Genomic DNA, 14,092 nt, shown 5'->3' on the forward strand with positions numbered 1-14,092 from the left:
GATGTCTTTTAAGTCTCACCCATTCTGGATATTGCTTGTCCTGCTTCTAGCCCCTTCCCTAGGAGCCCCCTGCAGCTCACTTCTTCCTTCCTCTCCTGCCCACTGTGGCCTCCCCTCCCCTACCAGCCTTCTCCCTCCCTCTGGTTACTCAGACTGCCTCTCTGTTCCCATCTGGCCACTCCTGCCAGACGGGCAGCCAGGGGTCAGTTCTGCCCCTTGTCCTGCCCAACTGCTGAATAAAAGGTCAGGCTTCTCTGAGGGGACCAGGGTTTTGCTGCAGCGACACCCGTGGCAGAGAAATGGTGGCCTCGTGTTTATGCATCTTGGTTTTCACCGATCTGACCTAAAACATGAGATAGATATATCTAGCCATTCCTATTGAGTAGCGACTGTGTGCCAAGCATAGGGAAGGTAGATATGAACAAGTTCCTGCTCCTGGCTCTGATAGACAATGTCAGGAAAGCCAGATTAAGTCTAAACAAGGGCAGGGGCAATCAGAGAAAGGAGAGATGATCTTCAACTTTGATCTCCACTGAAAGGGGTTCTGGAGAGCAGGGAGGCTCGCAGGTTTTGAAGGCATCTCAAGGATTGGGGGCCTCGGGCTTGCTCTTCAGCACAGTGGGAACTCAGGAGGGCAATGTGTGCCATGGCCAGCTCTAGTTATTGTTTGTGAGGGCAAGAAGCAACAGTCAGAAAGAGTGGTCAGAAAGGATCTGTAGTTCAGGCTAGGGTGCTAAGAACCAAGGATGGGGCAGGGTGGGTAGACTCAAGAGGAAGGCCTAGTACATGTATCCGATCTTTTTTATTTTAAAATTTTGATTATGTGTATGAGAATGTGTGCCTGAGTGTGGGTTTGTGTACTTGCATGCAGTGCCCCAAAAAGGCCAGAAGAGGGTGCTGGATTCACAGAGCTGGAGTTACAGGTAGTTTGTGAATTGCCACATGCTAGTGCTGAGAACCAAACTTGTATCCTCTGAGAGAGCAGTTCAGCCTGAGGGTTAGGGTTGTGATTTTACGTTGGCCGGCATTCATACCTATCCTGACGCACATAGAGTTTGTAGGCAGAGACTGGACATACTTGATACAGGATGTAAAACCCCAGGGTCTGGAAGGATAGAGAGAGACCATGGATGTGTGGCCTTCACTTTCCAAAACACAGGAAACTGAAGCCTTTGAGAAGTGACTCACCCAAAGCTTACAGCTGCTCCAGGGATGGAGAGCACCCACCCGGGACATAGGACTAGCCACAAGGCTAGTGCTATGGAGCAATGACAGCCCTCCCCTCCCCTCCGCTCCCCTCCCCTCCCCTCCCCCCAGCCATGCTGACCACCACTGTACACCTGAGTGAGCAGTTTCTACACCCCCACCTGAATGCCGCATCCTCCCAGACCTGGGTTCCTTGACTTGGTTCAGAAAGCTGGTGCCTGTTGTTTGGAGACTGGAAAATTCATCTGCTGTTGACCCCCAAGTCAGGTCCTCACTGGGGCCATTGACTGAATGAAGGAGGTAGGAGCAGCCCAGCCCTTCCCTGCCCTGGCTGCCATTTCACAATAGGTTGAGTGGCCTTCGGCTCTGTGAGAGTTCTTGCGAACAAGGAGTTGTCTGTTTGATCCTTGCCTCCTAAGACAGGCATGTGGGGGTGTCCAGTACACAGTGGCTGGTTAGGAAATGCTGATGGTGGGAGTTGAACCATGACTCTACTCTCCTGCAAGTCACCTGGGGCTGTGCTTGGAAGTGGCAGGCAAAACGAGTGGGACTCCCAGATCTTGCTTGAAGGAGGCTGTGTGTCAGGAGCTGGGGTGTCAGGGGCACTGTGTGTTCGTGAGCCTTGGTCCAGCCTGCCATGTTCTGGTGGCAGAACCCGGGAGAGATTATTTTGCCCTGGGTGCCCCCACAACATTCCCAGCAGGTAGAATTCAAATTTGCCTCAATGCCCCAGGGCTGTCCTGTCCTAGGATCATTTTGCCTTGTGCCTAAGTCACCAGGATTGAGGAGACACTCTGACTTCTACCATACAAGGGGATCTGGGATTCAGGGGGTGCCACTGTCCTCCATTCCTTCAACTCTCGGTGCAACAACCCCTCTGGCCAGTCAATCATCCAAGGTACCGGCCTGAGAGGACCCTAGTCCCTGGCCCCTCCCCCGAGAAAAGGCTCTAGGACAGCCTGGTCATGCTAAACTCAGGTGGGGTGGGGCTGATGGCTGAGGCACCCGGCAGAAAGCTTTGATCCGCAGTGGGCGGAGCCTGTGTCCACGTGAAGGGGTCTGGATAGATCTCTGTGGGCACAGCCTTTCCTCCTGGGATGGGTGTCTGGAGAGGGAGTGAGTTCAAGAGACGTTAATGGGAGCCTATGAGTCCCTGTGCATGGTGTGTGTGTGACCACAGGGTTGGTTGGGTGCCGGGTGGACAGTTGGGATTGAACTGCTCTGTGGCTCCTGTGTGGTGGCTTCCGAAGGGAAGAAGGGAGGTGGCTGAGAGCAAAGGAGCCAGCCCCTTGAGCTGGCCCTTTGGCCGCAGAGGGCTCCAAGACGCCGGCCCCGCCCTCCCAACAGGAGACCACGCCCACTATGGCCCCGCCCAGGCTGGAGGCCCCGCCCCCGGCCTGCTTTTGCGCTCCGAGCGCTCCACGCTGAGCCGCCGCGAGCCATGGTTCACAGGGCCCCGCGCTGGGAGTGCTGCCCCGGGCGGGGGCGCAGGACCCGGGCGGGACCCCACGGGGTCGCCGGGCTTGCTGCTAGCCGCCGACTATCGTCGTAGGGGACGCGGGGGCGCGTGTGGGCCGGGGTGAGCATGAGGACTCTCCGCAGGTTGAAGTTCATGAGTTCGCCCAGCCTCAGTGACCTGGGCAAGAGGGAGCCGGGCGCGGCGGGTACGGACGAGCGGGGCACGCAGCAGCGCCGGGCCTGCGCCAACGCCACCTGGAACAGGTAAGGCGCGCAGCCCGGAGCGGCGTGGCCGGAGACCGCACCGCGCCACTTTGCGCGCAGCTCGCCCCGCCGCCGGGCCGTGCGCGGGGAGGGAAGTGAGTGCAACGTGTCAGCGGCTAGAGCCCACGATCGCTCCCCGGGGGTGGGTGGGTGGGTGGGCGGCCGGGGAGCAGGAGGCCTCTGAGCCCCCACTTCGCAGGGGCGCACTTGAACCTCGCGGGCCCCCGGCGGGGCGCCGCTGCACTTCCTGTATGCGTGTCGGGCCCTCGGCGCGGGGTGGGCGGTGGCTTTCCCTGAGTTGGACCCCGGGCCTCCCAGCTGTCCGCGGGGGTGCGCCAGCTGCCAGACATTCCTTACCGGACCCTTCCGGAGGCCCATCCAGGACCAGCCGGGCGTGGGAAGCCCCTCCCCCAGCTGTGTTCTCAACCAGTCACAGATAGTTCTTTTAGCCATAGTTCCCCGGTGGGTCTCCTCTTGGCCCTTAAGGAAAAATTAAAAAAAAAAAAAAGTATTTCCATCCAAAGTAAAACACGGATTGAGGGAGGTTTGTGGATGCTGGCTCTCCACTCCACCCCTCCACCTGGCAGAGAAATCCTGCCAGGTTCTTCACCCTCTGTGGTCTGCCACTAGGGACACGGCTGTCACTTGGACACATGTCTTCTGTTCATCTAGTCTGAGAGCAATCGGGGGGGGGGGGCACCCGGCTGCCAGCAGGGACCCTAAGTTCCTCCACTAAGCTGCAGCCTGCCTGAGAGCTGAGACTACCTACCTTAGTTTCCCTCTCTGCTGGGCCTACACCGGTCTCCTCATTGGGCTGGGAGCAGAACTGTGAGAGAAGGAAGACTCCTTTTCCCCAGAACTGCTCAACCACTCTCTTCGTCCCCTTCCTTGTCTCTGGCCAGGGTTTAGTGGAGCCATGCTGACTTTTGGCTCAGATTTCAACTCCACTCCTCTGTTGTGTGGCCCTAGGCAGTTGGTTTTCCACTTCTGGTCCTCAGTTTCTTTATTAATAATATGGGTGAGTGACTGTTGTTGGAGTAAATGTGAAGATGTGTAATCAGGCTGTGAGCATGAGTTCTGGCACACAGTAGGTCTACCCTGTAACTCAGAACTCAAGTCTAGGAACATTCAGAGAGTAGTGTCTCGGAAGTTACTAGAAGCAATTTTGTGGGGACCCTTTCACCCCATCTGGGGGCCTCTGGCTCAGAGGGCTTTGATGGCGCCACGTGCCACCAGTCATGGCTGTGAGAAGGTTTACTCTTTGCCAGAGCTCTGGGAGGGGGAGGCTTGCAAGGGTCGGAGGCGTCCCCTGCCTGGGGAGTCAGGCTCTGGCTGTGTTCTGTGCTCCAATCCTGGGCCAGCCTGTTCAGGGTCCTCACCATCCTAGCCAGCAAGGGAGGTTTTATGCCCCCATCCCAGCTGGGAGATTCAGGGTCACCCAAAGTGGCCAGAACCCATACTGTACAGCATTTCGTGGCTTGAGTCCCGATACTCTCCCACGTACAGACACACATAAGTAAAGGGACTGGTGATGGTGGCCCAGAGTCGCCTCCCAGCCCCAGCGCCTGCCTCTCTTTCTGCTGCCTTTCCAGTGCCTGCAAGGGCTCCAGGACATGAACCCTGAGCAGGGTCAGGACAGCTGTGTCAGCCGCCTGTGCTCTGGCTATCCCTGCAAACTATGGTCCTCCTTCATCTCACGACCATCGCAGCATTAAAGAGTCTTATTTCCCAGTCAGATTGTAAGCCTTAACCTTACACCAGGGACTGTCTAACCCACTGCAGTGACACTGGGTACAACCCTTGAATTTGGTGCACAGCTATTGCTATGTCCTAAGATAGTCCACACATTCATTCATTCATTCACTCATTCATTCACTCACTCATTCATTCATTCATTTTCTTCATGTTGGCTTGACCAAGCTGAAGTGTTAGTTTAGGATCGAACAGCCTGTTCAGAGCCAGAGACCCTAGACCAAATTGGAAAATAAACCAGGGGCTGGGGGGGGTGGGGCGGGGGCCGGTAATTGCTGATGGCTTAGCACTTGGGGGAAGTAGAATGGGGAAACACCAGACCACTGGCCACTTGGCCAGCCCCTGCCTTCCGTGCCTGCTAGCTAGGTGTGTGGGAACATGGGGAGCTCTCTGAAAGAGGCATGGCGCTGCTGGCCTGTCCCACGCTGCTGTTGTGGAGTAGTTTTCAGAGAACCCGCTGCTGCTTTCCTGGAGCTCAAGGGCATAACAGCTCCCTCCTGCCGGGGAGATGCCCTGCTGTCCTCCAGCTTCTCACCCATAGAGGCTCCAGAAAAACTCCCAGAAGCTAGCCGCTGTCTACACTAGACCTAAGGTGCTAGGGGAATTCATGGGTGAATCCTAGCCTTCTGAGCCTTCACTCAGCCAGTGCCTTGTCTGTCCCCCAGTAGGTGGAAGCCCTGGGCAGGCAGGAGCAGGGGAAAGTCTACCCCAAAGTGCAGGACCCCTGCAAAGCAAGGTGTGTGCCCCTGCCCTCCTCTTCCTCCTCCCAGTGGGCTATCCTTATCCATGTCCATAAAGAGAATGAGGATGTGAGAGGAAAGAGGTGACCAGGATGTCCTCTGACAGCACTGTCTGGAATCTGAACCAGGACTCCCAGGGAGCCCAGTGTCCAGGGATGCCGCTGGGTTCCTGGCCTGTGATTAGAGATATATGTCCAGGGGTGATGGCCCTCACTCAAGTAGGAACAAGGAGCAGCAGGGCTCTCAGGAACCTTAGGTGGGGGTTGGCATATGTGTTACACACATGAGAATATTGGGGTTCAGAGAGATGCAGGACACCCTAAATCCCACCCAGGCCAGAGCCAAAGCTTCCAGGCTAGGACCCTCAGGTTCCCAGCCCTCAATCATCTTGCCTTTGTGAGCTGCCTGAGGGCCCAGTCTGAGACTGGACCCCTCCACCCTCCCTCACTCCAGGTAGCTGACAGGTTTTTTTGTTTGTTTGTTTGTTTGTTTTTGGCTTGGTTTGGATTTTGTTTTTGTTAGTTTGTTTGGTTGGACTTTGGAAAACCCACAGAGCTAGGGAGAATCAAAAGGAGCAGGGTCTAACCTGTGTATCCTGAAGGGTGGGGACAGGAGGACTGTCGGCCAGTGCCTCATTTCAGTTCTGGTCCTGCTGAATAGAAGACGTGACCCTTGACCTTTCTAAGCCTTAGTGTTTTCTTCTATAATTGGCGTCCCCACCACATACTGGTGTTACAGCACTGAAGAGACCACAGATAGTGGGTGGTCCATGGGTTGGGTGTAGCCCAGGTGTCCTGAGGCCCATTCCTGAAAGGCCCCCAGGAGGTGGGCACTGTGTACATTCAGCCCCTTGGGGTTAGCAGAACAGTGACCCCCAAAGTGTCCCTGCCCTAGTTCTCAGCCTGTGGTTGCGGGCTTTCATGTGGCTAGGAGACTTTGAAGATGCGGTTATATTACAGTTGCTGAGCTGAGGTGATGGTCTGGCCTGACTAGGTGGCTTTGTGTTGTCACGGAATCTGTGAAGGGTGGGACAAGTCAAAGAAGGAGCTGGCACCTAGTGTCCTGTCTTGCTGTTCTTAAAGACAAGGAAGGACCTGGAGCCGAGGGTCTCAGGTGCTTCAGGAAACTAGACAAGGTAGCACAGAGCCCCCAGAGCCACCCTAAGAGACAGCTATGCTGTACTGTGCTTTAGCCCAGTGTGGCTGAGTGACACATGTCAGAGCAGATTTGGCTTTTGTTAGACTTGTGGTTTTAGCAGTTGTGAGATATGCACCCCAGGCCCCTCTTCTTCCCTACTTGATCTCAAGGAACAACCTTTGTCCCTAAGTACTAAGAAGCAAGTCTGAGGTGCAGACATGGCTTCCTGTCATGTAGCTTCCAGGTACATTAAGGAAGCCGACCCCAAACCCCCAATCCCCAAACCCCCATTCCTGGCTATCTCTGTGTCCTCAGATGTCTCTAGGGGACTCCAGACCAAGCCGGAATCTAGGAAAGATGGTGTTCCCACCCCTCCCTACAGGAATCTCAAGACTTGGTGAAATTGTTCATCCTCAGTAGAACCAAGATTGGCCTTCAGGGACCTGCCCTTTCTCTCAGGAGCAGGCAGCCCCTCCTCTGGTAGCAGTCTGTCTCCGGCTGAGCTGCTGTTGGGCTTGGCTTCTGCTTCTCCCTGTGCCTACCCAATGAGGTCATTCGTGCTCCAGGGCCAGAACCTGGCCTGCCTGCACAGAGAGCCTTACTTTCTGGTAGATGCTAGAGGCCAGAGAGGGATGGGGCTTTACACCTGAGGATGCCCTCCCCTGGCCTCACCCGGAAGTCCCTCCACTTCCTGTGGTTTCTTGGGGACCATCTGCAGATGTCCTGACTGGGCTTGTCACACTGGCCTGGAGGCTGTGGCTGAGAAAGGCAGGGTTTCACTTCTGTGTTTCAGGATGACAGATCACATGGGGTCCTCTGGTCCCCTCCTCCCTCTCTCCAAGTAGCTGACAGGTTTTGATTTGTGTGTGTGTTGGGTGGTTGTTTGTTTGTTTGTTTGTTTGGGATTGCTTTTTTAATTGTTTTTTTTTTTTTAAGATTTATTTTATTTATGTTTGAATACACTGTAACTGTCTTCAGACGCACCAGAAGAGGGCATCAGATCTCATTACAGATGGTTGTGAGCCACCATGTGGTTGCTGGGAATTGAACTCAAGACCTTCGGAAGAGCAGCCAGTGCTCTTAACTGCTGAGCCATCTCTCCAGCCCTTGTTTTACGTTTTTTGGTTTTTGTTTTTTAATGGGATGAGGGGACTGTAAGCCAGTGCCTCATTTCAGTCCTGGTCCTGCTGAGTAGGTGTGTCTCTTGTCCTCCTCTCTAAGCCCTAGTGTCTTCTACAATGGAGGTCTGACTGTCCCCACCACGTGTTGGCCTTTAAAACACTGAGAGACTACATGGGTGGTCCACGGGTTGTGTGTGACCCAGGTGTCCCGTCCCTGAAACGCCCCTAGGAGGTGGGCACTGTTCATTCAGTTCAGGGGAACACCAGGGCCTGGAAGCTAGAGCAAGCATAAACCCAGGCCCGCCCTTCAGGCTGTCCATCAGGCTGGAGTCAGTGCAGGGCACAAGGGGTGGGTGAGAGGAGCCTCAACCTGGACTAGCCTAGGAGATGGTAAGGTGGCTATGTGGTGGTGGTGGGTGGGGCTTTGGGGCTGCTGGCTTGGCTATGGCGGCCTAGGGTAGTGCTGGAGGGGAGAGTAATTAAGTAGACACCTTCACGCCCAGTGTGATTCACACCATTGACAACCTGAGAGCCCAGCCTTGGATAGGAGGGGTTTCAGGCCACTACTACCATTGCACCCCAGACCACAGGGAGCCAGGGAGGTAGGGTCAGGGCGTCTCTCCAGAAGGTATAATGAAGAAGGACAAACAGAACCTTTACAACCAGCACTGCTCTGACTTTGGCCAGTCTGGACCTCCACCGTCTGCCCTGATGGAGTCCTCGACCTCCCAGGGCATGCTTAGCACCCCATACCCCCAGTCAATCTGTTTCTATGGATGAGGCTTTCCTGGCATGGTAGGAAAGTTCTCAGGTATTCACTGTGAGCCAAGTTTAAGAGAAGGACAAACTGGTCTGGTCTTCCCAAGGACAGCCAGCAGTGGAGAAAGGTTAGTCCAGGGATCACACTGACTAAGCATGCTCTGAGTTGATGTAGGCCGTATGGGCTGAGGGGAGTTGTGACCTGGAAGAAGTGACTGAGTAGATAGTAGAGGAGCAGGGGATAGCCATGCGGAAGAAAGGCGTGTGCAAATGTCCTGGGGCTGGCAGCAGCTTCCCCTGAGTGCCCCGATAAGCACTAGGAGGGTTGAGTGCCATGGGGCTCAGCTCAGGGGCTCTCTGCAGGTCATGCAGGGCTTGAACTTCATGCAATTCCCATGGGCCAAACCCAATCCGTCACCTGATATATAAATAATAAAGTTTTATTGGTATACGGTCCCACTAACATTTCTAACTTTGCGGCATTGAAGCAGATAACCAAATAGCTTCAGGAGGCTGAGTAGCCCGCAGACCTTTAACACCTGACCCTCTGGCCCTTTAAAGAAAAGTGTTTGCAGCTTCCTGCTTCAGAGTTGTAATCAGCAGAGCCTGAACAGGGTCAGCTTCACAGTTAACATTCCTCTGCCCCAGGGAAGAGGCTGTGAGGGCTGGGACCCCAGTGGCTCATGGGGTCTCCGCCATGGGACTAGAAGCATTGGGGGGTGGGGGCAAAGTCAGGACCTGGACACAAGGGAAGGAAAGAGAGAAGAGATGCAGAGGACCCCCGCCCCCACCCCCCAGTGTCTGGCCCAGCTGGGAGGATTAGGAATATGCAGGAAGGAAGGGAAGTTCTGCCCAGGTTGGACTACAGGATCTGCAGTGTGCCTGGCAGGTTCTGGTGAGCCAGAGTATGTGTCACAAGCCCAGACCTGGAGTCGTAGCAGGGTGTGGGCATGCCCATGATTTCAGGAGGGGCTGAGTGGGACTGAATGGGATTGGATAGGTGGGAGGAAGCAGGCCTGGAGGGATGTAAGAGACCCAGTGCCTCTGGGTGACCACTCTCCTTTTTGCTCACAGTATCCATAACGGAGTGATCGCGGTCTTCCAGCGCAAGGGGCTGCCCGACCAGGAGCTCTTCATCCTCAACGAGGGCGTCCGGTGAGTCTGGGAAACCTATCTGTGCTGCCAGGGGGTTGGGAGAGGGAGGGCCCACACTCCACCCCTCCTGGAGCCGCCCTTCTAGGGTCAGCAGGGTGCAACTTGGACAGTGGCTTGAGATAATGTCCACATTCCTTGCCGCCCGGTACATTACAGAGGATATTTATTCTGTCAAAGAGGAAGGGCCCACCTGCTTAATGACCCACTGCCATTCCGGAAACAGTGCAGCCACGAACACCCCTCATTTCCTTTGACTAGCTAGGATCCTGGTTGGGAAGCAGCCGAGGACAGAGGAGCCCTCTCAGACTACTGCTGTAGACCAGGCCACTGTGGCTTTGAGAGCGTTTTTTTTCAATCAGCATTTGTAGTAGAAGAGAATAGAATTCCGAGTGGTCAAGCTACCTCCCCCGGGTCACACAGCTGAAACAATGGGGCATTTCCAGTCTGTGCCATTAACCCCCAGGCCTGACCCAGAGCACTCTCTCCAGATACAAAGTATATCTGCAAGAGTTAGTAGCAATTCTTCCATTTGCTGGGGAAAGCAAGGCTTAAGGGATAATAGGGCAGGGGTTAGCCACACCATACCCACCTGAAAGTGCCCTTACGTGGGTAAATCAAGGCCCAGGGTACAAAGGAGCACCGGGAACAGCATGGAGCGAGGTGCCTCTGAAGTCCCCGTGCTGCTGATAGTCCCCCACTGCTCACAGTGTGTGTCTGTGAGCCTAGGGAACCCATTTTATAACAAATGTGAACAATCTTTGGCCAGTGAAGAGCTCCGGCCTGGCCCGTGTGAGGGAGGCCCCAAGTTCTGACCCCAGCATCACACCCAGGAAGACAGGGTACCCACATCTTTAAATCCCCATTGGCCCTTCTGGTTCTGACTGCCACCTCCTCTCTAAGAGGCCTGTAGGCCTTAAGGGGCTACCCTTCTCCCCAGGATGGATTGGGGGCACAGTTCAGAGAAGCCACCGTGTGTCTCAGCACCTGACTAGAAAGCAGGGTGATGGGAGATGCTGACTTCAGGGACATAAGATGATCTTGGGACAGCTGCTTTTTCACCAGTGCAAAACAGACGCCAGGCATCCTCAAGTGATGGCCGTGGGCTCCCTCAGGGAAGTGTGTTCAAGCGTGTACCGAGTGTGCTGTGCTTTTAAGCCTTCCACGCACCACAGCCCTTGGGTCTGTGCCATTAGGTCTGTATTTTATAGATGGTCACTGACTGCCTGTTGAGTGTTGTGGTGGCTTAGCTAGAACCCAGGTCCCAGCTCCAGGGTCTGTTGGCCATTCAGAACTGTCCCTCCCCACTGTAATTCTCCTCCACGCGTGGCCACATTAAATTCACTAGGTCTAGGGCTGGGAATGTGGCTCAGCCGCTAAAGTGTTTGCCGAGTGTGCACGAATCCTGAGTTTCAACCCTGATGCTACATCAATGGCTCGTTCCTGTAATCCCAGCCCTGGGGAGCTAGAGGCGGGATGATCAGGAGTTCAAGGTCATATATTGAGTTTAAGGCCATCCTGACATAGCTGAGACCCTGCCAGAAACAAATATTAGCTGGGTCTGATTGTGCTTCAAACACAGCTGGCCATTGGCTTTGATCCAGGGAGAGAATCCATGGAAGGAACCGTTGGCTGCATTCAAAAGTTCCCCACCATCACTCTAGTAAGGGCTAGTTAGCGACATGAACAGTGTGTTGGCTGTACCTAGGTAGGGACAGCTAGTCACAACTGAAGACTCTGCATAACTCTTTCCTCTTCATATGTGTATGCATGTGCACACACACATACATAGAGCCTTGTGTGGCTTGGTCACATTGACATCCCCAGTGACTTCCACCATGAGATAGTCACAGAGTGTCCCTTTCTAAACCCAGACAGTAGATCCAGCTACATGCCTGCACTGCAGCGTATAGCCTGCCCCCGGGCTCCCTGGCCACCTGTGGGCCAGTCACTGTCCTGAGCACTAGGCCACTGTGACTCCATGCTATGTATTACAGACAAGGTACAGAGGTACTCAGTGGTGTGAACCTCCAGGCCCATGATGCACCTGCTCAGCCACCGTCCTTTTAACAGACCTTCTTTTGTGTACATGGCTATGAGCATTGATTCACAAGCAGTTCATATACCATAAAATGCCCTGGTCGGTATTGAGTGTGCTCATGTGGTTGTGTGGTTGTTACCAAACTTGCAGTTCATTTTGTATCACTGCACAAGAGTCCCTCCCTTTTATAGCCCATCATTCCACCAGCCTGGCTCTGGACATTTCATACGAATGACATTTCATGATAGCATGCAGCTGGTCCCTTCATGCCTCTGAGACCCGGCTGTGTTGGAGCCTGGGTTTGTGATAACATTGATTTTTTTGCTCCGTATGATTACCTGTGTGGCCTATGGCTCTGAGTGCTGGGTTCTACTGCTGTGAGCATCCTTGTACAAAAGGTTTGGGGGTTTTTCATTTAGTTCTGAGTTTAGCTTTTGTTACCTGGTTCATTATTTTGAGACAGGGTCTCAATATGTATCATTGACTGCAACTCTCAATTTAGCCCGTGCTGACCTTGAACTTTACAGAGATCCTCCTGCCTCTGTCTCCTGAGTGCTGGGATTAAAGACATGTGCCACTGGCTGTAGTTTGGATTTTGAAGAGTGACTCTGAAGACCTGTAACCTAGTCTGGCATAGTTCTTGAGATCCTCCTGCCTCAGCCTTCTGCCAGGATTGGAGATTTATGCCCAGGTTCCGTGTTTAAGAGTTTACATAGACATGTGATGTGGCTTCTCTTAGCGTATGTCCAGATCTGTTGAGGGTTTGCGTTTCTTTTGGGGGGAGGCTCCCCACTTCCCACAGAGTGAGCAGCAAGGGGCATCCCAGCCTCTCACTATATTGCTTTCTGGTTGAAGTTTTACAGCATTGTGGGTACCACAGTAGCTCCCTGTGGCTTTGGTTGGCGTTTCTTGGTGACTAACAGTCCCAGGCATCTTCTGGGTGCTTGCTGGCTGCTCACTCACGCATCTTCTTTGGAGAAGCATCGGCTCTCATCCTCGGCCACTTATCATTGAGGAGTCTTTACTGTAAGTTGGCCAGTTTGTAGTGTTTGCTGGTCTAGCGTGTGTCTCAAGCCTGCAGCCCTCAGGCCATATGCATCTCTGGATAGCTATGAATGCAGCCTAGAACACTCATGATGATATCCTCACAGCACACTGTCAAATGTCTGGACACGCTGGTGAAGTCTCAGCCTTTAACCGATGCCACCTCCAGTCACTTTCTCAAAGTCCCAGATCCCTTCATCTTCTCCTTGGCTTTCTTCAGAGCATAGAGGCTTGACTGTTGAGAAAGGCTGACTGTCTCCCCCTCTTTCTTTTTCTTTTTGTCGTGATCCCCCTGCCTCTGCCTACCCCTGTCTGGCATTACAGCTGACACCACCATGTCTGGCCAGGTTACCATTTACCCACCTAGTCCATACTAGGGAACCGACTTTGGGTTCTCTGACCTGACTCTGACCACATCATCTGCCTCCCCAATTTCAGTTTCTCCTTCTGAGGACTGATCACTGAGTTCAAGACCAACCTAGGCCCCCTAGTGAGTTGGGAAGGCAGCCCGGTCTGTATAGCAAGACCCTGTCTAACGTGAGCGGGTGAACAAGCCTCATAGGAAAGGCTCTGCAGTGTTGCTTGTGAGAGTAGCTTCTCACTGAGCACGCTGTTGTCTTTCATGGTCCATATGAGATTCAGTAAGTTGCCTGAGTCAGCACTTTGTGTCAGTTTGACGGAGTGTGTTCTGAGCATGTTCAAGGTGCACCCGGCCACACTGTGCAATCATTAGCTGGAGTGAGTGTGTCTTTTGCTTTTTGAGGCAGGGTCTCTTGTAGCCCAGGCTGGCCTACAAATTATATATAGCCAAGGATGACCACACTCTCCTGCCAGATGTGTGCCATAACACCCTGTTAGGTACATATATTTTGGATGTAGGCATCCTCAGCTTCCGGTGCATGTGTGGGAACAGCATCCTCTCCACCTGGCTGTGCTCGCCGTTGCCTCTGCTGTCACTTCCTCTTTTTGTTATGTTTTATGTTTGTGTTTGCTTTGGAATTTTATGCCTTATGTGTTTCCAGTTCCTGTATGGCTAGTCCTTATTTTTGTTGTTTGTAGGCCTGGGGACTGACCCCAGGGCTTTGTATATGTGAGGCAAATGCTCTACCACTGAGCCACCTTTCCAGCGCCTGGTTTGTCTGTTTTCATAAAGCATCTTGGGGGGCGGGGAGTTACTGGGGGACAAGGAGATAGCGGAGTCACCGGAGTCACGTGCCGGGTTGTGTATGAACTGAAGGAAGAACAGATGCGCAAGACCAATTGCAGAAATGCCAAACTCAAGCACCAATCAGGATGGGGGAGGAGCTTATATTGTAGATACTCACTGTGTGGGAACTGAACTAGGACCATGCTGTTGGGGATGGGGGTGTTTTTTAAGCCTGAGTAACTCAGGTTTGTATGCATCAGAACCATGAAGG

General features: G+C 53.7%; 1 protein-coding gene across 5 annotated transcripts in view; it reads left to right on the forward strand.

Annotated features, from left to right (window-relative positions):
* Prr5 (proline rich 5 (renal)) overlaps positions 1 to 14,092 on the forward strand; it is a 43,204-nt gene that overhangs the window by 15,186 nt on the left and 13,926 nt on the right. For 3 of the 5 annotated variants that reach the window (NM_001346662.1, XM_030248272.1, XM_006520281.4), the window contains exons 2-3: positions 2,809 to 2,928; positions 9,512 to 9,592. In NM_001346662.1, coding sequence (NP_001333591.1) covers positions 2,819 to 2,928; positions 9,512 to 9,592 — 191 coding nt within the window. In that variant the 5' untranslated portion in view covers positions 2,809 to 2,818. Of the gene's footprint in view, positions 1 to 2,606; positions 2,929 to 9,511; positions 9,593 to 14,092 lie in introns of those variants that run through there. The other 2 variants (NM_146061.4, XM_006520279.2) reach the window with 2 other exon arrangements.

This window comes from Mus musculus, chromosome 15 (genome assembly GCF_000001635.26).
Source record: "Mus musculus strain C57BL/6J chromosome 15, GRCm38.p6 C57BL/6J".
NCBI classification, from domain to species: Eukaryota; Metazoa; Chordata; class Mammalia; order Rodentia; family Muridae; genus Mus; species Mus musculus.